The sequence below is a fragment of the Rhinolophus ferrumequinum genome, chromosome 15 (assembly GCF_004115265.2).
Source record: "Rhinolophus ferrumequinum isolate MPI-CBG mRhiFer1 chromosome 15, mRhiFer1_v1.p, whole genome shotgun sequence".
Classification (NCBI taxonomy): domain Eukaryota; kingdom Metazoa; phylum Chordata; class Mammalia; order Chiroptera; family Rhinolophidae; genus Rhinolophus; species Rhinolophus ferrumequinum.
Window position 1 is genome coordinate 50,414,263 of NC_046298.1, and position 25,173 is coordinate 50,439,435.

The 25,173-nt window shown below is 43.5% G+C and overlaps 1 protein-coding gene across 1 annotated transcript in view; it reads right to left on the reverse strand.

Moving 5' to 3' along the window:
* Positions 1-8,405: 8,405 nt before the first annotated feature.
* The window catches only part of LOC117034568 (zinc finger protein 256), a 30,883-nt gene continuing 14,115 nt past the window's right edge, over positions 8,406-25,173 (reverse strand). The window contains exons 3-5 of the mRNA XM_033127644.1: positions 20,166-24,151; positions 11,903-12,176; positions 8,406-10,166 (exon numbers count right to left, since the gene is read on the reverse strand). Of these exons, the coding sequence (XP_032983535.1) occupies positions 21,585-24,151 (2,567 nt within the window). The 3' untranslated portion in view covers positions 8,406-10,166; positions 11,903-12,176; positions 20,166-21,584. The remainder of the gene's footprint in view (positions 10,167-11,902; positions 12,177-20,165; positions 24,152-25,173) is intronic.

Below are 25,173 nucleotides of genomic sequence, written 5' to 3' on the forward strand. Positions count from 1 at the left end.
GACGTACTCCAAACAACTGAGCCATCTGGGAGCTCAGTGGCAGCTCAGCTCAAGGTGCCGTGTTCAATCTTAGTTGCAGGGGATGGAACCCACCATCCTTGTGGGAGTAGAGGAATCGAACCTGCAACCTTGTGGTTGAGAGCCCACTGGCCCCTGTGGGAATCAAATCAGCAGCCTTTGGCGTTAGGAACACGGAGCTCCAACCGTGTGAGCCACTGGGCCGGCCCAAGATATAAAATTAAGGTGAGCAGTGATTAGAATGGTCACTCAAGGTTTTGTCTCGAAAATATGATTCTTCATCCTTGAAAACATTGAGCCAATGAAAAGAGAGTTCAAGAGTAATCAGGATTGCAAAAATAAATAGAAACCTAACGTCTGCACTATAGTATTATTCTTTTAGAATTGTTTCTGTACTTGTGTGTACCATTCTGTGTGGGCCTTTGTGTTCAAATATTTTCCTGTAGAAATTGCTGGGTTAGTATAAATAAAGTCATTTTTGTATGCAGATCTGTACTTTGATTTTCACACTGAAAAATGTAACTTTGACATCCCTAAACCTACTCTCCCATTTCACACTAGATATCTCTTTATCCCCACCCTTAGTGGACCTAAAGTTGCATGTTTTTAAAGACTGCTTTACATTTCATCATCTGCGTGCTCTGTGATTGGCTAGCTACAAGGGGGCAAGAGCCAGGACAGGCCCACAGATCTCTCCTTGATCCATATGAGATCCCTCTTTATGGCCATGGAAAACTCCGTTTAGGTGCTTGCATCATCCTGAAGCAGGGCCCGGTTAGGAACCCCCACAGTAGAGGCCTCGCCGCATCCGCAGCCTCACCTTTCCTTGACCTATAGCTTCGTAATAGATTGTCCCTCTATGGCTCAAGCTCAGAATGTTCCCTGTCCCAGTTCCCTGCTATAGAAAATTACCCTGAAACTTATGATTAATACCCTTATACTTATTGATCACAATCTCTGTGGTCTAGCATTCTTTCCAGGCTATTCCCACCATTGTTCCTGGGTTGCTGATATCACTGGAGAGCTACATTACCAGGGGGAAGGCTCCATGCAGACCCCTGGAACCATCTTGTAGCCTCTAGAGGAATGCCCAGATTTTCCCTTAAATACCCTAAGCTGGTCTCAGAATGGGAAGGCCGTTTTTGAAGGAGTTAAGATGCTGCCTTCTCAGTTTACCAGTGCTCTGACAATAAATGCTTATTCTAAATCGCCCAACTCCTGTGTTGGTTTATTGGCTAAGCAGCACAGGCAGCATGAGCTCCAGACTCAGTTGCTCTTGTTGCAGAAAAAACGGCAAGGACCGAGAAACTCAAGCAGCACCTTAGAGATCAGGGAGAACACAGCTTTATTACGCCGGCGGGCTCAGCGGGATCCTTCCCAAAAGACTGAGCCCCTAGCAAGGTTTTGAGCAGGTTTTTATGGGTTGGGGACTTCCTTGAGTCGGGGGAAGGGGTAGGTGTCATCTGGTGATTGGCTCAAGGTGTGGCTTGGAGGGGGCTATGCAGAAGTGGGCTGGGGCTTAGGCTGGAGACTTCTCTCTCCGCTGGAGCCACCATTTTAGCTCAGTTCCACGTGGCAGGGAACCATTTTAAGGTCAGTTTCCCCATCACTCTCTGGTTTCAATCCTGGGCTAGCTCCTCTGCGCCCCAGGTCCCTTGTGTTAAGCCACATTTAGGCCAGGAGCAGAAACCTTATCTTAAAAGCCATCTTGTCTTAATTCTGTCTTGCTTTATCTCCTAGGGGCCTGTGAACAGCAGGCCTGGGCAGGCCTAGGCAGTCTGGACAGGGACCTGGGGCCAAGGTGTGAAGCTGGAGGGCTTGGTCATGCCTTGAAACCCTTTGTCAACAAAACCCCCCTGAAGCATTGAAGGGGAAACAGACACGTTTACCCCCTCCTATAAAACTCCATCCCCCTCTTTGCTCGGGGAGGTTATGGTCTTTTCCCTCTGCTCTAGCCTGACTTCCCGCAGCTCAAACATACCAAATAAATTCTAATAGACCAATCTTGGTCTATTGCAACTCATTCCTCCAGTCGTGCCTAACACCTTGGGCCCAAAAGCCAGTGCTAGGTAAAGTTGATATTAAGTTCAGAGCATGACAAAGCTATCCCAGGCCTTGAGATCCAGGTCCATCTTGTTGTTGGGGTTGGGATCAGGTTTGGCTTTCTCACCCTCCACGAAGCTCAGGAGGCAGCAACAAGAGCTGTATCATCCTGGCTGTGTCTTTCCCTGTGGGCTGTTCTCTGAGATTGTCCTGACACTTGGGGCTGGCACAGTTGGAGCGTCAACTTCTGGAGAGAGAAAAGAGGGGACTCAGCCCGAGAGCAGTGATGAGGATGCCTCCTCTGGAGGAGGAAGCTGTGATTCAGTGGCTGGTGGCACCTGTATACCCAACCTCTGATATGAGAGTGAGGGGTTCTAATTCTGGGGCAGGAGTCCAGAAGGCAGTCTAAGCCTTCAAATCATCCCCTACGTGAGTAGGACTCACTCTGAAAAAACACAGCTACAGGATTTCCCGTCAGCCTCCACAGTCCTGGGCTCTGAGGTTGTTGCTTCCACCCTCTGCCTTCTGGCTCCCTGCTGCTGTGCAGGTTTGTAAAGTGCCCTGGCAGGATGACAGGATGCAACCTCACATGCTGTGCCATCCTTCTTTCAAAGTTATAGCCCTGTGTGACAGCTTTCCAAAGCCTGAAATCAGTTGCTCTGGTCACTGTTGAGTTTGAGTGAATATTGTTCTTATTATCCCTAGGAGGTAAAAAAATATTGCAGTTGAGATGCATACAATATAAACTAATTTATTAGTTACAATAGATTCCTGAGGATATTGGTGCTTTATTCTCTAAGACTATCTAGAAAATTTCAATCTCTACAAAAGAGATAGGAAGATACAGAGTGATAGGGGTCATAATACAGTTTGTTAGAACAAGCCATCTCATGACTTCTAGATGACACACTAAAAACCTATATTGATTCAGAATCATTGGAAATCATTTTAGAGAGAAGGGAGCATAATATTAACTAAGACACTATGTACACATGAAACATGCTTTCATACATGGTAATATTTATGGATTGAGATTCTTTACATCCCCGTTTACCTTGCTATTTTAACTTACAATCTTTTACTCATGTTTGTCTTTCCTTTCACAAAATGGGACAGGAAATTTTCATTCTTGCATTCATCAGAGACATGTTACTAAAATTCTCCTAAGGACTCCATTTGAAAATCATCCTCCCAAAAGATAAAATATGCATAACCAACAATTGCTAAAAAGACACTAAGTGGTTACATAAAAACTGCGAGTAGAACACATTGCCTTCTTGCTCTTCAATTCATGTGGAGTTATGCTATTCGGACATTGTGAGGTTCAGTGTTTGGTTAGTGATGAGGGAGTACAACACCAGACAGGTTATAAGAGGAAACATGAAGGAGAGATTCCAGGCAGTTCTAAGGCAAGTATATGAGGTGACACCATTGCTCTGGGAACCTCAGAATATATCTCTTCTGCCTCTCCTTTGAGTATTTGTGTTTCAACTCCAAAAAACTGAATTGATTTTTCTATATATCATTTCTTTTTTTGGGGGGGAGTATTGGGGAAGAGTGTGTTTTTCCAATACCCATCAGCACCAAGTGAAGTCGTTGTTTTCAATCTAGTTGTGGAGGGTGCAGCTCACTAGCCCATGTGGGAATCGAACCAGCGACCTTAGTGTTATGAGCACTGCGCTCTAACCAACTGAGCTAACCAACCACTCTCCTTACAGAGTTTTCTGAGATATGCTTTATCCTTTTGAGAATATATTTATCTGAGAATAGTGGTTACAGGTCAAACTTACATATGCAGCCAAGATAGTGGATGCAATAATGACATACGTGCAGGTGTGGAAAGTGGTCACCTGAACTCCGAGAAAAGATTTTGGATTCGTGATCTCACCATCTTGTTGCGAAGTGATCATTTCACCTTTAAATGCAATGACAATGTCTGTTTGGGGACTGTAGATTACCTCTGCAAAACAAGTGGGGAGTGAGCTAATTACAGAAACTTATTCATGTTGGTTAATGAAGTTATCCATTGAGAATGACATAAGTAACTAGAGGAGAAAAATTATCTGTGAAGCCTGAGAACGGATAAGTCGCAGTGGGTGGTAAATAGAAGACAATGAGTCCTAAGGTATGAAAGAATTAACTTGAGTCCATGGCTATGCTGAAAATTTGGCTATAATGAAATCTTGTTTCTTCAAAGTGTGAGTCCTTTTCATTCATTACAACTTGGAGGGAAAGAAATAGTAAGGTGAGAGTGTGGTAGAAAGACATGGATGTATGTTGAAGGAAAGCTTAAACCAACATTCACTAAACATTTCATCTGGCTCAGAGGCTCATCCAGATAGGTGTAGTACATCAGTGAACAAAGAAATGTGTGTTAGCCTTCATTCAAATTGACGGTATAAGCCAGTAAGTATAAATACGATATATTAGTGTAAATTATAAGGTGACAACAGGTTTGTGGATATATAAAATAGAGCAGCACTGAGTAATGACAGTCGAGAGGATTTCTACAGGAAACAGAGGAGTCAGGGATGTTCTTATAGTGATGAGCACACAATTAAAGGAGGGGATAATGATTTGGTTTTATGAGATAGATGGTCTATGGAGAATAAATAGCCAGTAAAATGTCCAATAGAACTTTAAATGTGTCATTTACTACACATCAATTATATCTCAATAAAGCTTTGTAGAACTGGTTCTACATAATTTTACATCTCCTTTTCTCCTGGAACGAAAGATTTCAAAATGCTATATTGACTGCATCTATCTCTTCATATTTTGGGAAGATCAGACTAGCTTCAGTGGCAGAAAAAAATTGGCAAAACTAAGGCCACTATCCTATGAGCCACCAAGATCTAAGCCTGGGTCACAAAAGGCCCATGCCTGTACTATTGAACCTCTTTTCTCAATTCCCATTTTCTTGCCTGTGCAGCAATGCCCTTCAGGAATGGCTCCAAGGACCTACAAAATATTTAGATTGTTTATACCACTAGTGACATGAGCCATTAAGGAAGACAATTCACATATCTGGAGAATTTCTGTACACCCTCAACATGTACATCCCTATTCTCAGGAATAGTTGTGGAGGCAACCTCAGAAGGGTCTATCTTCTTTAGCTGGCTGCACTCTTCCCCACTCTATTAATCACACCTCATCTTACTGAGCCAACTATAATTCCCATATGGTCCCTTACAGACAGTGACACCTGCCTACCGCATTCTGGACTTCGAGGCACATGGACACATGGCAGGTCCTGGGAAATAGGTATCCTTCAAAAATGCGGGGGAAATGGAACATATGCTAAAAACAAGAGGCCCAAATATGCTGCTCCCACCTGCACTAGAGGATACCACAGCTGTCCCTTCACCAGACTGAAATTTGAGCCCTCAAATGATCTTGGCATATAAAGTTAGTCTCAAACATTCCTTCAGTCTCTCCCAATGTCTTAAGCAACAAGGTGAAATAAGCCCCAAACTAGACTAAGCAGTTGTTCGCTGCCATCCTGCTGCATCCACTGAGACACACAGTTAACAGCCCCAAATATGTGTGCTGCATTTGCTAATTGCTCAGTTCTGTTCTACATGCTTACAGTTATTAATCCACACAATAATACTGTGAGGTGGATACTGTAACTATCCATCTAGTGTAGAGATGTGCAAAATGAGACCCAGAGAGGTTCAGTAATGAGCCTTATGTCCCAACTCTAAGAAGTGTCAGCACCAGGAAGGAGCTGCACAATGGATCCCAAGTCCACGTGCTCCACCCCTGTGCCATGAGACCATAGATATTTATGCCTAGCAGTAAGAACAGAATATTTGTGGGGTATTATCCTGTCCCCGGGAATTTGTCAGTCATATTAAATGCATTAGGCATTTCTGTAATTGTTACATTTATGGACAGATTTGTTGTTGAAGTTACATGTATAAAATGTTGAGTTTCTTCATTCAGGAGCATGTTGTGTGTCTTCATTTCTTCTCTGTAAAGAATTGAGATGGCTCTTCCTGTAGACTATGCACTGAATGATTCTATTTTTGGTTTCCTCACAGCCTCCCCATAAAACAGATGCTAGACGTGTTTTCAGATAAGGAAATTGAAGTTCAGGAAGGTTAATTGCTATGTGACGGGCAAGGAACTGATATTTGGCTGATCCAATTAGGGGGACCAGGTTGGCTCTCTCAAGCAACTATAGTGTTGAATTACAAACCTACAAAATAATGCTCAAGAAGGTGCCAGTCCTGACATGTGGATGATGTGGATGGAAAAGAGGCTGAGGAGAATGGTGATATCAACACCAGCACTGATGGCAGCAGGGAGGATTCATAACCACAGACCTGCAGACAGTCAGGGAGTAACAGACTCTTGTTCTGTGCTTTATTTTCGTTAACATATAATTGACAGATAAACAAATAATGATTCAATATTTGTATATACCATGTTTCTCCGAAAATAAGATCTAGCCCGACAATCAGCTCTAATGCGTCTTTTGGAGCAAAAACTAACATAAGTTTCCCAGGACCATGTGGTTGTTACAACCAGTGACCGTAGCCCACTGAATTTTGGACACCAGCACCCAAGAGATTCCCCTCAACAGTGTTGACATCCCCTGTGAGATCTTTGTGAACAACAGAAAAAAATTCATGCTGCTCCCAGTACTTGAGGCTGTCAGAGTTATCTCTGCGTCTCTAAAACTCACAGCATTCAGGCCTCAAGTGAAATCCACCTAGCCCAGCAGTCTTTCCTAGGTCATAGGCAACAATGCCAACATGGCCCAAACTATTTTGTCTTTGATGAGCTATTTTCTTTCATCCAGCTGTCTCCTCCGAGGCACAGTGTCGCATCCAGCGCAACACAGGATGTGGGGAGACGAGAAGAGGCAGCTTTGGGTTAAGCTATAAGAAAGCAGCAGAGACTCAATGCGGTTAAATCTCAGAGGGCCAAGGGTCTCACAGCCTCAAGAGACTGGAGCCCCAAATCGGACCGACTGACATCGGACCGACTGACGGTATTTATTGATTACACACTTAAGGAAGTTACATTGTTTAAGACACGGTCTGTGAAACTCATCCACTACGTCAGAAAACTACTTCAAATCGAAATTATTTGTCCCAAAACAGCCGAAGCATATAGTCCCATGATGACTAAGGTGCGGTATGCACCTCCCTGGGGGGACAAAGTCTCTGTGGTGAAACAATTCCATGAGCTGAACAGAAAGAGCTTCATCTTATCACTCTAAAGACCTCTCTCACAATTAGGTGAGAGGGAGCAGCAAGAGTCAGCAGCAACTTTTCTCAAGCATGGGGGAAGGGGAGGCAAGGCCCCTTCCCAGATCTTCTAAGGCAGCTCATCAGGGGTTTCTGTGGGGTTCCGTCTGGCTTGAGTTGTTCGCCCCCACCGCCACCCCCCCTCCCCCGGCCCCGTGGGGAATCTTACTCATCTTTGACTGCAAACCCTTCTTTAGGAGACCAGAGAGACACAAGGTGTAACAAACTCAGTCCCAGAGAAGCACAGTCCCACAGACTCCTCTTTCCTTAAGGAAAGGTGCGGGGGGACAAACGGCTAGGCTGTTGTGTGACCACAGCACAGAAAGTTTTTTGACGTAAAGTGTTCACCCTTCGTGCTTGTAGAGCTCAAATCTGTTTAAGAACTACCCCACACAGTAAATAGAACCCCCAAGATTTAAAAGAACTTAAATAATAAGGCCTTCACTGTTATTGTTGTACAAGCCAAAGCGATGTGGGGCTGGCAGTTCTCAATTTGGTGACTTGAAAGCTGGAAAAACTCATCAAAAGTATCACATGAGGCAGACATGTCCTGGAAAAAGGTAGTCCTTTGCAAGCTGCCAACCAAACTAATATGTCTCCTGGGTCAACACTGGATCTAGCCCATGCCCAAACTAGTCAGAGAAGAGAATGTAGTCCCTAAGAGCTCAGATTGCCATTAATTTGTTCCAATGAATAGGAGAACACAGGTCAACTTCCCTGAGCACATTGGGGTTGTGACAGATACATACGGTGGGGACCTGCCAGGGGGTAGAGGTAAAATAAATTTGATCACAGAAAACGGAAGTGACATAAATCTGGCAAGCACCCTGGGCAGGTTAAAAGTGGAACATAGCCACATGTTTCTGCATAACTGAAAATAATGGGGATTCTCCCCACTGTAGATGATCAGATGTATGAGACTCAATTCAGACAGATGACTCCTCACAGAATATTTCTGCCACTATTGTTACACAGGTAACTACCATGTTTCCCCGAAAATAAGACCTAGCCAGACTCTCAACTCTAATGTGTCTTTTGGAGCAAAAATTAATATAAGACCCGGTCTTATTTAAGACCGGGTCTTATATGTAATGTGATGTGATATAACAAATAATATAAAATACCAGGTCTTATATTAATTTTTGCTCCAAAAGATGTATTAGAGCTGATGGTCCGGCTAGATCATATTTTCAGGGAAACACGGTACAACATCTGCACATCTAAGGTCTATCTCCAGTGTGAACACACTGGTGTTGAGAGAGGTTGTATTTCTGGCTAAAAAATTTTGCATTCACTGCACTCATAAGGCCTTTCTTCAGTGTGAACTCTGGTGTATAATGAGTTGAATTCTCTGGGTAAAGGATTTTGTACATTCATTACATACAAAAGTCCTCTGTCCTGTGTGAACTCTTGTGTGTACAATGAGGTCACGATTTTGAGAAAAGGACTTTCCACATTCAAATCACTGGTAAGGCCTTTCACCTGTGTGACCTCTCCAATGAATGAGTTGACATTTTTCCCCCCCACATTCAATGCACAAATAAGGCCTTTCTCCTGTGTGAACTCTCTGATACTTATGAAGTTTGGAACTGGAGGCAAATGACTTGCCACATTCACTACACTCATAATGCTTTGATCCAGTGTGACCTCGCTGATGAATAATGAGTTAATTTTTTCGGGTGAAAGATTTCCCATATTCACTACACTCATAAGACATTTTTCCACTATGAACTCCATGTTTTCAGTGAAGTAAAATTGATGGCTAAAGGATTTCCAACATTCACTGCACTCAAAAGGCCGTATTTCCTGTGTGTACTCTGGTGTAGAATGAGTATCAAGCTATTGATAAAAGATTTTCCACATTCACTGCATTCGTGAGGCCTTTTTCTCCAGTGTGAACTCTCCAGTGTACAGTGAGATAAATTTTTCATCTAAAGGACTTCCCACATTGAGTGCACTCATAACGCCTTTCTCCAGTGTGAACTGTCTGTTGTCAAATAAAAATGGATCTACGGCTAAAAACTTGCACACATTCATAGCACAAGTCACAATTTTCTTGTGTGACTTCTCCAAGGATAAATGAGGACAAATTTTTGGTTAAACAATTTGCCACATTTGCTGCATTTGTACTGCCTTGCCCCAGTATGAATTCTTTGGTGTTGACTGAGGACTGAGGTTTGCCTAAAAGATTTGCCACACTCACCACATGCGTGAAGCCTTTCACCAGTGTAGACTCTTTGGTGAACAACAAATGAGGATTTGTATCTGAATGTTTTTCCACATTCACGGCACACAAAGCACTATCTTGCAGTGTGGATACCCTGATTCTGAACATGGGTATGTTTGGGATCAAAGGCTTTCTTGCATTTTCCCAGGCATAATAACTTTTCTTTCTATGAAAAGTCACCCCACACTCATACATTTCATTTGGCTTCTCTCTGATGTGATTGGCCTGTTGCTGGAGCTGTCCTGACAAGGCTATGAAGTCTTTCCCAACCTCCCTTTAGGTAAAAGGCTTCTGTGACACATGGAATCTGTAGCTCTTCACAATCAAGGACCTGTGTGCACTGCTCCTGAAGGTTGTCTCTCCCATGTGGTCCTCCTCGTGCTGGTGAAAGTTTGCACTGAGATAAAATCATTTTGTACATGCCCCACACCTCAACAGTTTCTAGCTGTGTTGTGTTCCTGCTGCTCAGCCAAGTGGAAGATGTCTCTCAAGACTGGACCACACATCTCGTAGAGGTGGGTCTTCTGGGAAGTCAGAGCTCCCTCAGGCCTGTGACACTCCCACAAAAATGCTCTGTTCAGTGGGTGCCTCCACATCCCCTGCTCCACAGCAGCAACCTGAACACAAAGAAATGGTGGTGAAGTACATGTTGACCTTATAGGGTGGGGTAATTCCATCACAAATGTGCATCTGTCTCATGTAGGTATGATTCTATGGGATGATTTTAAAGACACGAAAGTTGAACTGTGAGAAGAGAGCTGCTGTGCATTAGTGGGCCTGTATGGTCACAGATGGTACAGACCTCACCAGGGGAAACATGCAAGTTCAGGGTCTGACACAGGGAAGACAGGCAGGGTCTACAACTTGTTCCTCTGCCAATGATTTCCTAGAGGACCTATTCTGCTTCATGGCTCCTCAGCCAACACTCACATCTCAAACTGAAGCCATACCATCATGAACTAGTCAGTGCCTGGACTCTGAAGATGCTGCCACTCCACACTCCACAATCGCCCATACCCCTGGACTTATCTCCCTGGTGGCTCTGTGGGAACTGGCATATCAGACACCAATGGCACCACCACTACAAGGCCACCTTCAAGCCTGACCCAGCCCCAAGAGGAATCTCCATGGCCACAGCATCTCCCAAGGGAGAAAGAAATCAGTAGGTCCCCCCTAGCCTTTCCCAGCAAAGACCTCAAAAGCCCTCATTGCTGCTATCTGTCTCTGGATTAACCTTCCACACTTGTTTACACTGGTTGCCAGAAATGGGAGCACCTTCCTGTTACCTGTGGCCTGCACTCAGAACACAGGGCCTGGGGTATCTCTAGGGCCCCAGACCCAACAGCTGGGAAAATAGATGAAAGTTTCAGGACACCACAAACCCAGACACCATATGGGTGGTGTCCACTGAGAGACTAGGACATTCTCTCCTTCCTTGTGTAGGTTCCATAAGTGGTTTTCTCCACCTTCGGAAGCTGTTGGGAGAGGAAGGCAATCATGGTTGGGTCCCATGTGTGCAGGCCTCCTCTGAATCCCTGGCCAGCCCAGGAACCAGGTGAACTCAGACTAAGCTCTGTGCCTCAGATCTCACTGCTGCCTTTACCAGCTCTGTGACCTTTGAAAACGATTCAACTCCCAGTGCCTCACTGTCCTCAACACCCCATTCTAGTCTTGTTTTCTCAATGAGCAGCTTTTGGAAAACATTAAAAATCCTAAAACAGACTGTGTGCCTCTTCTGTTCTTAAACTTCCATGGCTCTCAGGATCCTCGGAATGGAGGCACAACTCCTGCCAGTCCAAGTACCACTCTTACTCTGTTCCCTGCAGGCAGAAGGCGGACCCCAAGCTCCCGGATCCTCCCGGCTCAGTCGCCCCTCTACGTCTTCACACCGCCCAGCCCCTCTGCCCGTAACCCGCTCCCACACGCCGTCACACCGGATGTCACCCAGGAGGGCCTCACCGTCCTGGACGTCTGGACCTGGGTTGCAGGACGTGAGCCGGTGCCCCGCACCCGGTGCTTTAGGGTTCGGGCGGTGAGGACCCAGGGAACGCGCACTCACCAGAGCCGGTCCGCTCAGCGCGGCCGCCGCCCTCGGAATCTGTGGACGGGGGGGGGGGGGGGGGGGTGCGGCGGGAGAGGAGGGGGGGTGCGGCGGGAGAGGAGGGGGGGTGCGGCGGGAGAGGAGGGGGGGTGCGGCGGGAGAGGAGGGGGGGTGCGGCGGGAGAGGAGGGGGGGTGCGGCGGGAGAGGAGGGGGGGTGCGGCGGGAGAGGAGGGGGTGTCCCCGGGGGCGCCGCCAAGGCCCGCGTCTGCGCGGTGGGGACGGTTCTAGTCACGCCTACTCCGTTCCCTTACCTTGACCCCAATCCTGTACAGTTACTCTGCTTCGCCAGAGCAGCAAAAATGGTCTCCCCGAGAGGCCGGAAGCCCCGCCCTGACGTGATGCGCTCTCCTGGAAATGCCTCATCCCGTTATTGGTTCCTCAGGCGGTATTCCTCGCGAGGCCTTCTGGGTAAGTAGTTCCTTGAACTCTGAAGGCGACAGGAAGCGTGCTCTCTCCACCCTGTGGGTGGTTTCAGAGTCCGAAGAGCAGTTGTACCTTTGCTTACAAGCAGCTTCAGCGTTCAAACTGCAAAATATGCAAATGTTGGACCACAAATTATGATATTAAAGTTCTTATAAGTCCTCAGTGTAATGACATATATACACCTTTATATCATATAGAGTTTTACTGACATAAAAATTCTCTGTACTCTGCCTATTCATCCCTGCCTGTAGTGTAAGGGTCTGACAAGATTTGATTGCCAGGATTCAAAGCCATCCACCTGGAATAAACATTGCCAGCTGTGTGCCAGTTACTAGTAAAACAACTAGATAAGAAACTAGGCCACTCCACTCACAAAGTTCTCCTGTAGAAAGCCCTGGCTGGGTAACCTCGATAATTGACGGCTTAAGTGACTCTTTTTTCCCTCCCTGCGCCCTAATTCCCAATCTTACATTATTAATTTCCAAAATTACAAAGGGTTGGTCAACATAAACGTGATTAGTGCAGCTGTCTGCTAGGTAGTAATTATGGAAGTTAGGATACTATCCTCTCATAGAGACTGGAAGACAGAGGCCTTATCCTTTCTGATTATTACATTTCAAAGGAATACCTCTCAGGTCCTTGAGAAAGACACTTGGGTGTAAGACATACATATTTACAATTGAAAGGACTTTTTAAATAACTATAATAGTAAATTCTCTTGGCAACCCTGAGCTTCCTTATTCTGGCATTTCAATGGAGGCCAAAGTCATTGCAGGGCAGGAATTATCCTAGGGACTGGGCCTTTTGCTGCTAGAAATCATCCTGGAGTTTGGTCAAGTTTCTTAATGCAGTGGTTTGGATAGAGCTCTTATGCACTGAGAAGTCAGTTTTCGATGTCAGATTCCTAAAAGGAATTTAATAAACGTGAGGATATCAAGTAAGAGATACTAAGTGGATAAAAATGCAGCTTGTAGAATTGGACACAATAATTGACTTCACAGACAGGAGAGATGTTTTATGTGGGAACCACAGACAAATACTCACGTTTGTACTTCTGCTTCAGGGTGGCCCAATATCTCACTTCTATCTTCCTTCTCATGGCCCTTTCTGGAGTATTCTTTTCTCTTCTGATCAAACATATACAGATTCATAAAACTGACTTCAGCATTCACACATTTGAATTGCAGCATAATGTTTATCAGCTTGTGCTTCCAGTGGACACATTTTGTATCTCAATGACTATGGAATTTGTGCATTTGGATTTGTAAGCATTGGGAGCATCTGAAATACTTTCAGCCCTGAGAGCATGCTGAACTTGTGTGTGAAATTTGTCTACAAACTCATGGGTGATCAGTTACAACATTCATGTGCCAAATAACGTTTCCATCAACAATGGACCACATGTATGACAGTGGTCCCATTAATTATAATAGGGCAGAAAAATTCCTTCTCCTGGGAATGTCATAGTTGTAATGTCAAAGGTCAATGCATTACACAAACACTTACCATTGTGTTGCAATTGCCTACAATATTCAGTACAGGTTTGTAACCTAGGAGCTATAGGGGAATAGAATTTGTCACCCCAAAATATGTCTATTTGGTATGAGGATTATTTTAGGCTGGTTAAATTTTAAAAAACAGCAGACATGGGAGGAGCTCTGAAAACCAATAGAAGTTCCCCTTTGTAAAAGACATTTACATTTATAAAGGAAATCTCCATTTGTAAGAGTGTCTCCATGGCTGTACCAGGAAGAAGGGGATGCCACATCACAGCTTTATATTTAGCAATACTAGACAGTATATAAGCACTACATTTGGGGGCCATTTTAAATAGTGAAGAAAGCACAAATGTAGTACTAAATAGACCATTTATAGTATTAGAACTAAAGAAAGAAGGGGACTGGGGACCTTAGCTGTAACTATTGCTACTAATTTGATTCTCTTTAAACTGACTCATTCTGTTTTATATAGATTGTATTCTAAAAAGGATGTTTCGCTCTCTGCTCATAAGGAAAACTAATATGACTTGCCACAAATGGAAGTTTACCATGAAAATACAACCATGAAATCAAAAATAATGCTCTTAAGTCCCAGAAAGCTCATGAGGCCCACTTAGGCCTGTTCCCCGTGTTGAAAAGGGAAATTATAAGTTAGGGAGGCATTAAGGATTCAGCATAAGGCTTTCTCCTGACAATCAAAAGGAAACAGAAAGGCAAAGGATGAATTTTCTCAGGGTGTACACACATGCTATCTGTGCATCCTCTTAATAAAGATGAACTGGAACTTTAAGACAACTGATCTGAGAGCTGAGGTCTATGGGTGGAGCTGAGCTTCCTGTTACTCTCCAGTCCTGATGTCCTGCTTATTAAATTCTATGGTTCTAAATTACTGCCTCATATATAAATCGGCCATCTTGTCTGAAAGCAGAATGCTCATGTGGGTAACTGGAGCTGAGCATTCTCACACTTCTGCAGTTTTTTTTCTTTTCCTGAATAAATTCTTTTACTGACGGACTATGTGGGACATTATTTGTCCAGTTGACACTCAAAAAACATTTCCTGAAACAGTGCAGGTGCATAGCTCAGAACATAGGAAATAAGGAATGTTTGTGCAGCCTCTAGAGGCATTTTTACTGATATTGTGTTTAGGAAGATCAGTGGGGAACACTGATGGCAAATGTATTCCCAGTGTTACACCCTAACTTAACGTCTCTTCTGAGAACAGCCCATTACCCAGAACTCTCTGACTAGGCCATGGGACACTTGACCCAACCAGGCTGGGCCAGTCAGCTCCCTTTCTGTGGTATCTAGAACATGGACCTCAAACTGAGGACCTAATATGCTGGGCACAGGGGCAAGGGTTTGTGTCTAGAAAGACTATGTTTCCACCCAAAGATCCCTGATTTAGACACAGGGAGACTGGAAAGGAAGACAAAGGTTTAGAACATGGTGAGAAATAGGAGGAGGAAAGGGGAGCATCATTCTATTTCTCAACCAGCATTTCCAGATTCCCTGTACGGAAATGTGACCGCTTATCCAGTAAGACCAAGAGCCCAAAGATTTCCAGCATCACCTCCAAGTACCGAATGCCTGAGCTCTGTGCTGGGCTCAAAGGGAGGAGGATGTGACCGTTGGACATAATGCAGTTGTGGCTGAGAGAAAATCCTCCCCTGGAAAAGCCCCTGGAGATGATACAGACAATGGTATTCCCATGAGGACTGTGGGGGAGACGAGAAGGTTAAGTGCTTTGGGATGTCAGAGGAACAGGGAGAAATGATCATGATAATTCCAACAATAAAAACCGCAATAGCAGCAGCATCTGAGCCTCCCTGGGCCTCACTATGCTCCTGCCCCAGGTGAGGGCTTCACACACCCAATCTAGTCTGCCTCTTTCTTTGGTCTTTCCTTGCCCTCTGTGTATGGGGGCTGGTTTCAGTTACACCCGAGAAGCTCCAGAGGAGGTTGCAAACAAACAGAATTAAAGAGAATATGCTCAAAAAGTAAACCCTGGAATCCTGGCACTGGCAAATGCTGTGTTTTGTTACTTCTATTGATCCTCATAGACGCAAAGGTAAGTGCCATCAACACCTGCATATCACAGTCAGCCAACAGAACCTCCAGGAGCTCTAGTGAGTCACTTATATTTCCTAGTGAGGACGCCATACTAAGACCTCAGTACGCTACAGCCCCCTCCTGCCTGCAGGGTACAGAGGGGTGCCTTGCCCTGGGTCACCACATGTAGGTGGAAACCACAGGCACAGATGCTACACAGTGAATGGGCAACTCAACTCTTCACCTCTTCCAACAGCCCAGGGGTGGGGTCACTCCTTATCCCCATTTTATACAGTAGAAAACACACCCTAAGGGGGGGTCATTGCCTTCAAGCTCCAGTGAAGGCTGGGGATCTGAGATTCAAATTCAAGCCACTTGGGGACTCTGATCACTGCCCTCCTCTTTCTCTCCCCTCCAGGCTTTGAATGCCCAGGCTACCCTGATGCCCTCTGTTCTAATCCACCAGATAGACCAAGAAAACAAATAAACAATACAAATCAAGACATTATTGTATTACTGAATGTCTGGACTTAAGAAACAGATGGAGAATGTGTTAATAACAGAATAATCTTAAAAGTGTATGGTGTTATGTCTCCATCACATGTTCACAGCACAAAATTTTTGAAAAAGAATATATTCTTCCAATACTTGAAATAATCCATTAAGCAGTCACTCATGTATTAAAAAGTGAGTGAAATTCCAATATACATCTTTGTCGCTTCACTATCCTATTTGTTTAAGAAGAGGAAAATTGCCAAAGGTCATAAAATATGAGATGAGCAGACATTTTACTAGACATACAGGTAGCAAATAAACCCATGAAAAACTACTCATCAGGAATCCCTAGGGAAATGCAATTAAATCAATAGTGAGACACCACTACATATTATTTAAAAGGGCTAAATTAAAAATGATAAACCAGTAACACAGATGGACCCAGAGAATAAGTGAAATAAGTCAGACTGAGAAATACCATATGATCTCACTTATACGTGAAATCTAAAGAACAGAATAAAAGAGCAAACAGAAATACGTGGTGTGATTAAAAAATACGGTGAATGTTTAAATGGAAAAAAAACTACAGTAAAAGATACATTGCCATTAATCCCCTTCAAAGTACTTCCCCTTGTTTCGAACACACTTATCCCATTGTTCTTGCCACTTTCTCCAGCAGTTCTGGAAGTCCTCTTTAGTGTCTTTAGTTGTGTTGTCATGACTGCCTTGATGTCCTGAATCATTTTGACTTTGCGGAAGAACCAAAAATTGCACAGTGCCAGATCCAGTGAATAAGGTGGAGGACACACCGTTTTTATTTCACAGAAACTGCCATATACCAGAAGCAATGTGTGACAGAGTATTGTCATGATGGAGGATGATTTACAACACACTTTAACACACTTCTTTCAACAGTAGCTCACACCTGACTGCATTGAGCAAGTCGAAACTTGTCACACAGTTATTAAGGTTCAATGTGCCACTTCCCGTATTGAAGATCCCTGCCTATCCATTGGATGGCACTCAGCAGCAGCATTCACTGCATTTTCTGATCACAACGAAAAGGTTCCATGTCACACATTGCTTCTGATATATGGCAACAATGTCAGAGGGGTAGTAGGCTTGAGGGAGTATCACGTTGTGAGGGGTATAAATGTCTAATCATGTTGTTTTGTACATCTGAAACTAAAAAATAAAATTTAAATTAAACCAAACCAAGTATTCACAATGATGTGGAGAGATGGAACTCTCATAAACTGCTGATAAGAAGGCAAAAAGGCTCTGGGTGGTTGTTGTCATGCAGCAGCCTACCCATCTGTCCCCTCATACCTACCTCTAAAGAAAGGAGTCTGTGAGACTAATCCTTTCAGGGACTTTGCTTCACCTTTGTGTTTACACCTCATGTCTCCCTGTTTGGCCCCAGAGGATGGCTGGTTAGCCAATGACGAGTAAGATTCCCCACTGAGGGGACAGACAACTCAAGCCAGGCACAGCAGAGTGGGGACCAGCAGGACAACCCACAGAGTTGATAGAGGTGGGTATAGACCCCCACCTTCCCCCGGTTAAGGAGAGCCTCTGCCTTTGTGGCTGCATTCCTTCCCACAACCTGCTTGGGAAGAGATTCAATGGTGTAATAACATCAGTTCTCCATCTATCCATTTCAGTAAGTTTCAGCATAAAGGTTTTGTCTCTTGGGGAGGTACATTTGAAACTGACGGTTCAGCTGTTTGCAGGCAAGGGTAATTAGTTCAAATCAGTTTCTTAGTATGTGTGAAATTCACAGACCTTGGAGAAAACAATGTTGCTTCCTTGTGTGTGCATCAATAAAAGCCACAAGGTGGCCCCATTCGGGGCTCTCAGTCCTTTGAGGCTGTGAGACCCTTGGCCCCCACTTCATAACTTTATTGATTTGTTTCTTACTTTTTCAACCTTTTGCCTCCCCTTCTCGTTCGCTTACTGCCTGTGTTGTGCTGGATGTGACAGGTGGTGAACACACAATGTGATTTATAGAGGATGTAATACAGAATTGTATACCTGCAATTTATATAACTTTACTAACAATTGTCATCCCAATAAACTTTAATTTAAAAAAATGCAGAAAGGTACAATCATTTCAAATCATCATTTGTTAGTTTCTTTAAAAATGACGCAGACAGTGTGGCTGATAGCTCAGTTGGTTAGAGCGTGAGCTCTGAATAGGGTTGCCGGTTCGATTCCCTCATGGGCCAGTGAGCTGCACCCTCCACAACTAGATTGAAGACAACGAGCTGCTGGGGAGCTGCTGGAGGGACGGCCAGATGGCTCATTTGGTTAGAGAGCCAGCTCTTAACAATGTTACCGGTTCAATTCCCCCAGTGGGATGGTAGGCTGTGCGCCCTGCAACCAAAGATGGAAAACGGCAACTGGACTTGGAGCTGAGCCGCGCCCTCCACAGCTACATTGAAGGACAACAACTTGAAGCTCAGGGACCCTGGAGAAACACAGTGTTTCCCAATATTCCCCAATAAAATTAAAAAAAAGTGACTCAGACATTACACTCTACTGACAAAAGAATGATGAAACATATATCTATATAAAGAGCTGTACGTATAAGTTTGTACAAGATTTAAAACAGTCGAAAAAATGCAAATACTCAAATGTCCCTAAAGAAATGCACGGACAAACTAATTACAGTATAACCAAAAACATTAAAAAATAAAGTCGAGCTGAGCTTACGAGGTGGGGCAGTTAAGTTCGCAAACTCATCCTAGAAAAAGTGCTACATGCCCCATTGCTGAATATCACTACGGTCACTTTCAAAGTACTCCCGTTGGGAAGGTATGCACTGACGCCAGCACCTAGTCCACCCATCAAAACAATTTTGGAACTCTTTCTGGAATGACCATCAGAGCTGTCATCGTATTACCCTTGATGTCCTGAATGTCATAAAAGTGTCTTCCTTTCAGTATTTCCTTTATCTTCGGGTAAGGAAAGAAGTCATTGGGGGCCAGATCAGGTGAGTAGGGAGAGTGTTCCAATAGTTATTTGTTTACTGGCTAAAATCTCCCTCACAGGTAGTGCTATGTGAGCTGGTGCATTGTTGTGATGCAAGAGCCATGAATTGTTGGTGAAAAGTTCAGGTCGTCTAATTTTTTCAAGCAGCCTTTTCAGCACTTCCAAATAGTAAACTTGGTTAATTGTTTGTCCAGTTGGTACAAATTCATAATGAATAATCCCTCTGATATCAAAAACAGCAACCTCGTTGCAACAAGTTCACGAACTTAATTGTCATACCTCGTGTATAAATTAATCTCAAAGTAACAAGCAACATAAAGGAAATCAGAAAAAAAGTAAATGCAATGATTATCATCATATAAATTCTAGGAAACACAAAGGTATCTATACTAAGGGAAAATAAATCAATGGTTATTTGGAGGGCTGTGAAGGGCAGGGAGAGCTATAAACAAACATGAAGCAAAAATACAGTGACAGATTTAGTCATCACCATGACTATGACGGTTTCAGCATCATATGTATGTCAAAACTTATCAAATACTACACTTTAAATAGGTGCAGCTTATTACATGTAAATTATACCTTAATAAAGCTTTAAAAATGGCTCAAGGTGAAAAAAAAATTTGTACATCCTACTCTTTGGGAAATAGGTTTGGCAACCTTATGTTGACTCCACCACCTTTCTCCTATTGCCCTCTGAGGGTCAGTCTTATCTCAGGGGCAGCAAATATTAGCTAATAATAAAGGACATCTCTACTTCAGTCAGCACGAATTCTGGATGGGTCACAAGAGCCACATCCCTAGACTTTGTTTTATCTTTGTTTTCCTACCTGTGCAATAATGGCCTTGAGGTGATCATTACTGAGAGGCTATAGGAATCCCCAAAACTTTTATTTTCTCTAACAAAGACTTCAGCTACACAAGATAAACTTGCCTAGAGGTCCTGAGGTTTGTGTACACACTGATCCTGCACAGTCACAGTTACAGAAACATTTGTCAATTTTTGAAGAGGCACATCCCATCAAATTGGCTAGTGTCCTGCAATACTTACTAATCAAGTGCTCTTTCAGTAGCAGTTATGGTTTCCCTGAACCCCTTTGGTCTTATAACCAGTGATCATCACCCACGAAATTGTGAACATCAGAGCACGTAGTTTTTTGCAGAACCTGTGGAAGGGATTCCCTTCAACATCCCGAGATATCCCCCGTGAACAAGGGAAAAAAAAAATTCATGTTGCTCCAAGAAGCACCTGAGAATGTCAACTCTGATCTCTCCCAGTCTCCTAAAACTCATAGCATCCAGGCTTCCAATGAGGACCAGAAAACCCTGCAGTCTTTCCTAGGGCACTGGCAGGAATATAAATTTGGCAAAAACTGGTGAGCTATTTTCTGCCATCATACTGTCCCCCATGAAGAACACAAAGCTGGAGATCCCCATAAAAATTGTTCACACATCACACTTGTGGAACCAAAATAAAACATCCCACACTGTAAACAGAAATAAGACTTAAACAGTAAGGCATTCATATTGTAGAAACCAAAGTGATGTGCAGCAGAGTTTCGGTTGGTGACTTGAAAGCTGAAAAAAATTCATGCGAGAATATGTCCCTGAATAATGCTGTCCTCTCCAAGTTGCCTGCCAAACTCACATATTCTCTCTGCCAACAACGGGTCAGGTTCCTGCCTAAGCTAGTCAAAGAGAAGGAATGTGAACTCCAAGGGACTCAGACTACTCCTAATTTCCTCCAATACATAAGAGAGATCAGCTTCCCTGAGCACACTGGAATGGAGACAGATGCAAACTGTGGGGACCTGCCATGTGGTAGAAGTAAAATGGCTTTGACAACAGAAAGTGTCAGTGACATAAATCTGGAAAGAGTCCTGGGCAAGTTAGAAATTGCAATATAGCCACACATGCTTCCCACCTCACTAAACCTTATGGGTAATCTCCCAACTGTGGAAAACTGGATGTATGAGATCAAATTCAGATGGCTGCTTATGGTTTCTTCTTAGATCCTTACACTGAACAAGAAAATTGCACATTCCATTGCACGTCTAAGGTCTTTCTACAGTGAAAATTCTTCAATGTAGAAAAATGAGGTGGATTTTTTGGCAAAAGGATTTTCCACCTTCCCTGCACTCATAAGTCCTTTCTCCTGTTGGAACAGTGATGAGCTATGGGTAAAAGATTTTTTACATTTGCCACACCATTAAGTCCTTCATCTAGTGTGAATGCTCAGGTAATAATGAAGTCCAGAGATACAAGTAAAGGATTTCCTACATTCACTACACTTATGAAACCTTTTTCCAGTATGAGGTCTCTGGTGTTAATAAAGGTCAGATTTATGGCTAAAGGATTTCCCACATTCACTGCACTAAAAATGCCTTTCTCCAGTGTGAACTCTTCCATGTTAATTGAACTGGGAACTATCCCTAAAGGATTTTCCACATTGACTGCAATCATAAGGCCTCTATCTTGTGTGAACTCGCTGGTGTACAAGAAGGTGATGTCTTTGGATAAAGGATTTCCCACATTCACTGCACACATAAGGCCTTTCTCCTGTGTGAGTTCTCCGATGTCGAATGAGTGCTGAGCTCTTGGGAAAAGATTTTCCACAGTCACTACACTCATAAGGCCTCAACCCGGTGTGAACACTCTGATGATAACGAAGGCCAGAGCCAGAAGAAAAAGATTTCCCACATTCACTACATTGATAAGGCTTTTCTCCAGTATGAACTCTCCAGTGTTCAATGAGGTAAGAATTTGCTCTAAAGGACTTCCCACATTCAGTACATTCATAAGGCCTTTTACTTGTATGAACCCTCTGATGATCATGGAGGGCGTAACTAGAGGTAAAATACTTCCCACATTCACTGCACTCATAAGGACCTTCTCCAGTGTGAACGCCCTGATGATAACGAAGTTTCCTCCTAGTGGTAAAAGACATCCCGCATTCACTGCACTCATAAGGCCTTTCTCCTGTGTGAACTCTCAGGTGTATAAGAAAGTAACATTTTTGGATAAAGGATTTTCCACATTCATTGCATTCATAAGGCCTTTCTCCTGTATGAACTCTCTGATGATTTCTGAGGTTGAAACCAGATGCAAAAGATCTCCCACATTCACTGCACTGATAAGGCCTTTCTCCTGTGTGAACTCTCTGGTGTGTAAGAAGGTGATGTCTTTGGATAAAAGATTTCCCACACTCACTGCATTCATAAGGTCTTTCTCCTGTGTGAACTCTCTGATGACTACTGAGGTTGGAACCAGCTGAAAAAGATTTCCCACATTCACTGCACTGATAAGGCAATTCTCCAGTGTGAACTCTCTGGTGTAGAAGAAGGTGATATTTTTGGATAAAGGATTTCTCACATTCACTGCACTCATAAGGTTTTTCTCCTGTGTGAACTCTCTGATGATTACTGAGGTTGGAACCAGATAAAAAAGATTTCCCACATTCACTGCACTGATAAGGCCTTTCTCCAGTATGTACTCTCTTATGATAATGAAAGGCAGAACTAGAAGTAAAACACTTCCCACATATACTACAGTGATAAGGCCTTTCTCCTGTGTGAACTCTCTGATGTTGAATGAGGTTGGACCTTTGGCTGTATGATTTCCCACATTCAGTGCAGTTATAAGGCCTTTTTCCAGTGTGAACTCTCAGATGGTAACGAAGGCCAGGGCGAGAGGTAAAAGATTTCCCACATTCACTACACTCATAAGACCTTGATCCATTGTGAATACTCTCATGATAACGGAGGCCAGGGCGAGAGGTAAAAGATTTCCCACATTTACTACACTCATAAGACCTTTTTCCACTATGAACTCTCTGGTGTTGAATGAGATAAGATTGATGGCTAAACGATTTCCAACATTCACTGCACTCGTAAGGCCTTTTTCCTGTGTGTACTCTCTGGTGTAGAATAAGTATTGAGCTATTGGTAAAAAACTTCCTACATTTATTGCACTCAAAAGGTCTTTCTCCTGTATGTACTCTCCGGTGTAAAGTAAGTACTGAACTACTGGTAAAAGATTTCCCACATTCACTGCATTCATGAGGCCCTTCTCCAGTGTGAACTCTCCAGTGTACAATTAAGTAAAATTTTCGTCTAAAGGATTTCCCACATTGAGTGCACTCATAACGCCTTTCTCCAGTGTGAACTGTCCGTTGTCGAATAAGGATGGATCTATGGCTAAAAGATTGCACACATTCACGGCACAAGTCACAATTTTCTCCAGTGTGACTTCTCCAGGGATAAATAAGTACATATTTTTGGTTAAAGAATTTGCCACATTTGTTGCACTTGTACTGCCTTGTCCCAGTATGAATTCTTTGATGTTGATTGAGGGTTGAGGTTCGCCTAAAAGATTTGTCATTCTTGCCATGTGCATGAAGCCTTTCACCAATGTGGACTCTCTGATGATCCACAAATGAGAATTTGTACTTGAATGTTTTCCCACATTCAAGGCACACAAAACACTGTCTTTCAGTGTGGACATCCTGGTCCCGAATATGTAAGTGTCTGGGGCTGAAGTTTTTCTTACATTCTCCCCTGGTTAAGTGATTTTTTATGTTTTGTATAGTTGCCCAGCACTGGGTGATTTTGTTTGGCTCCTCCCTGGCATGAGTGGTCTGTTGCTGGAGATGTTCTGAGGTGGCCAGGAAGTCCTTCCCAACTTCTGCACAGGTAAAGGGTTTCTCTGAAACATGGAATTTATAGCTCTTCACAAACAAGGTCCTGTCCACACTGCTTCTACAGGATTTCTCTACCAGGTGCTGCTTCTGGTGTTTTTGGAGGTTTGCACTAAAACAGAATTGTTTCATACATACCACACACCCGGGCACGTTCTGAATGTGTGGTGCTCCTTCGTGCTCAGCCAAATGAAATATATATTTCAAGACTGGACCACAACTCTCACAGAAGTGGGTCTTCTGGGATGACAGAGCTGCCTTGGACGTGCTGGCCTGGGACACTTTGACAGAAACGCTGTGTTCAAAAGGTGCCTCTACATCCTCTGCTCCACAGCAGCAACCTGGATGCAAATAAATGCTGGTGAAGTACATGTTGACTATAGAGAAGGGGCAACCCCATCACAAATATGCATTTGTCACAGCTAATCATGAGTCTATGGGATGCTTTTTAATAAAGGGAGTTGAAATCTGGTTGAAGAAATGGCTGTTTGGTATTATTGTGCCTCTAAGGCTAAAGAATGGTGGAGGGCTCACCAAGGAAAGGACAAAAGGATAGGGTGTGACACAAAGAAGACAGGTATATTCTAAAACTTGTTCCTCTGCCAAAGGATTCCAGGAGGATCTTTTCTGCTGATGTGAGGCTGTTTAGAAGCATATGTCCAAATCCAGGAAAAACCAATGAAAAAAGAGTTGCTGCTATTCAATGACAATTTAAGGTGCACATTTATCTCATGGGACATGTGGACCAATATTACAAAGCAATAGAGGAAGAGCTGAGAGAAACGGAGACATGAAGTCCAGAGAGGTGGAAATTCTCATGGGCTAGAAATCACAGTCAAAATGACAAAGAAGTAGAATTGACTAATCATTAAAGTAACAACAATGAGAAAAGAAAAGTAGACATGGGATGTGGCACTGGCAATGATAACAAAACACTGTTTACATGGGAAACATTCCTGGTATATCAGAACAGCGTCCTGATGCCACACCCTACCCAGCTTCAACACAACCAGGTACCTGTTAGTTTACCTTGCAGCCTTGGCTATTCAGAATCCCTACAATATTTGCCATCCCTGACATCAGCTGACAGAGTTGTGTGGTGAATTACATGCCTGCTCCCGCAATCTCAGCCCAAACTGCCACGCCTCAGCAGACCAGTGACTTTGCAATCAACCCAAGGTGAAGACCTTTCCAGACTAAAACAAGCCCAAAAAGGCAAGAAGAGGTGACTGATGCATCAAATGTGGAGACATCAACAAAAGTCTTTAAGGAACATAGAAAATCAAAAAAACATGACAACACCAAAGGAGCAAAATAAATTTTAGCAAGTGAAGCCAACAAGTGCTGGTCAAAGAACTGAAAA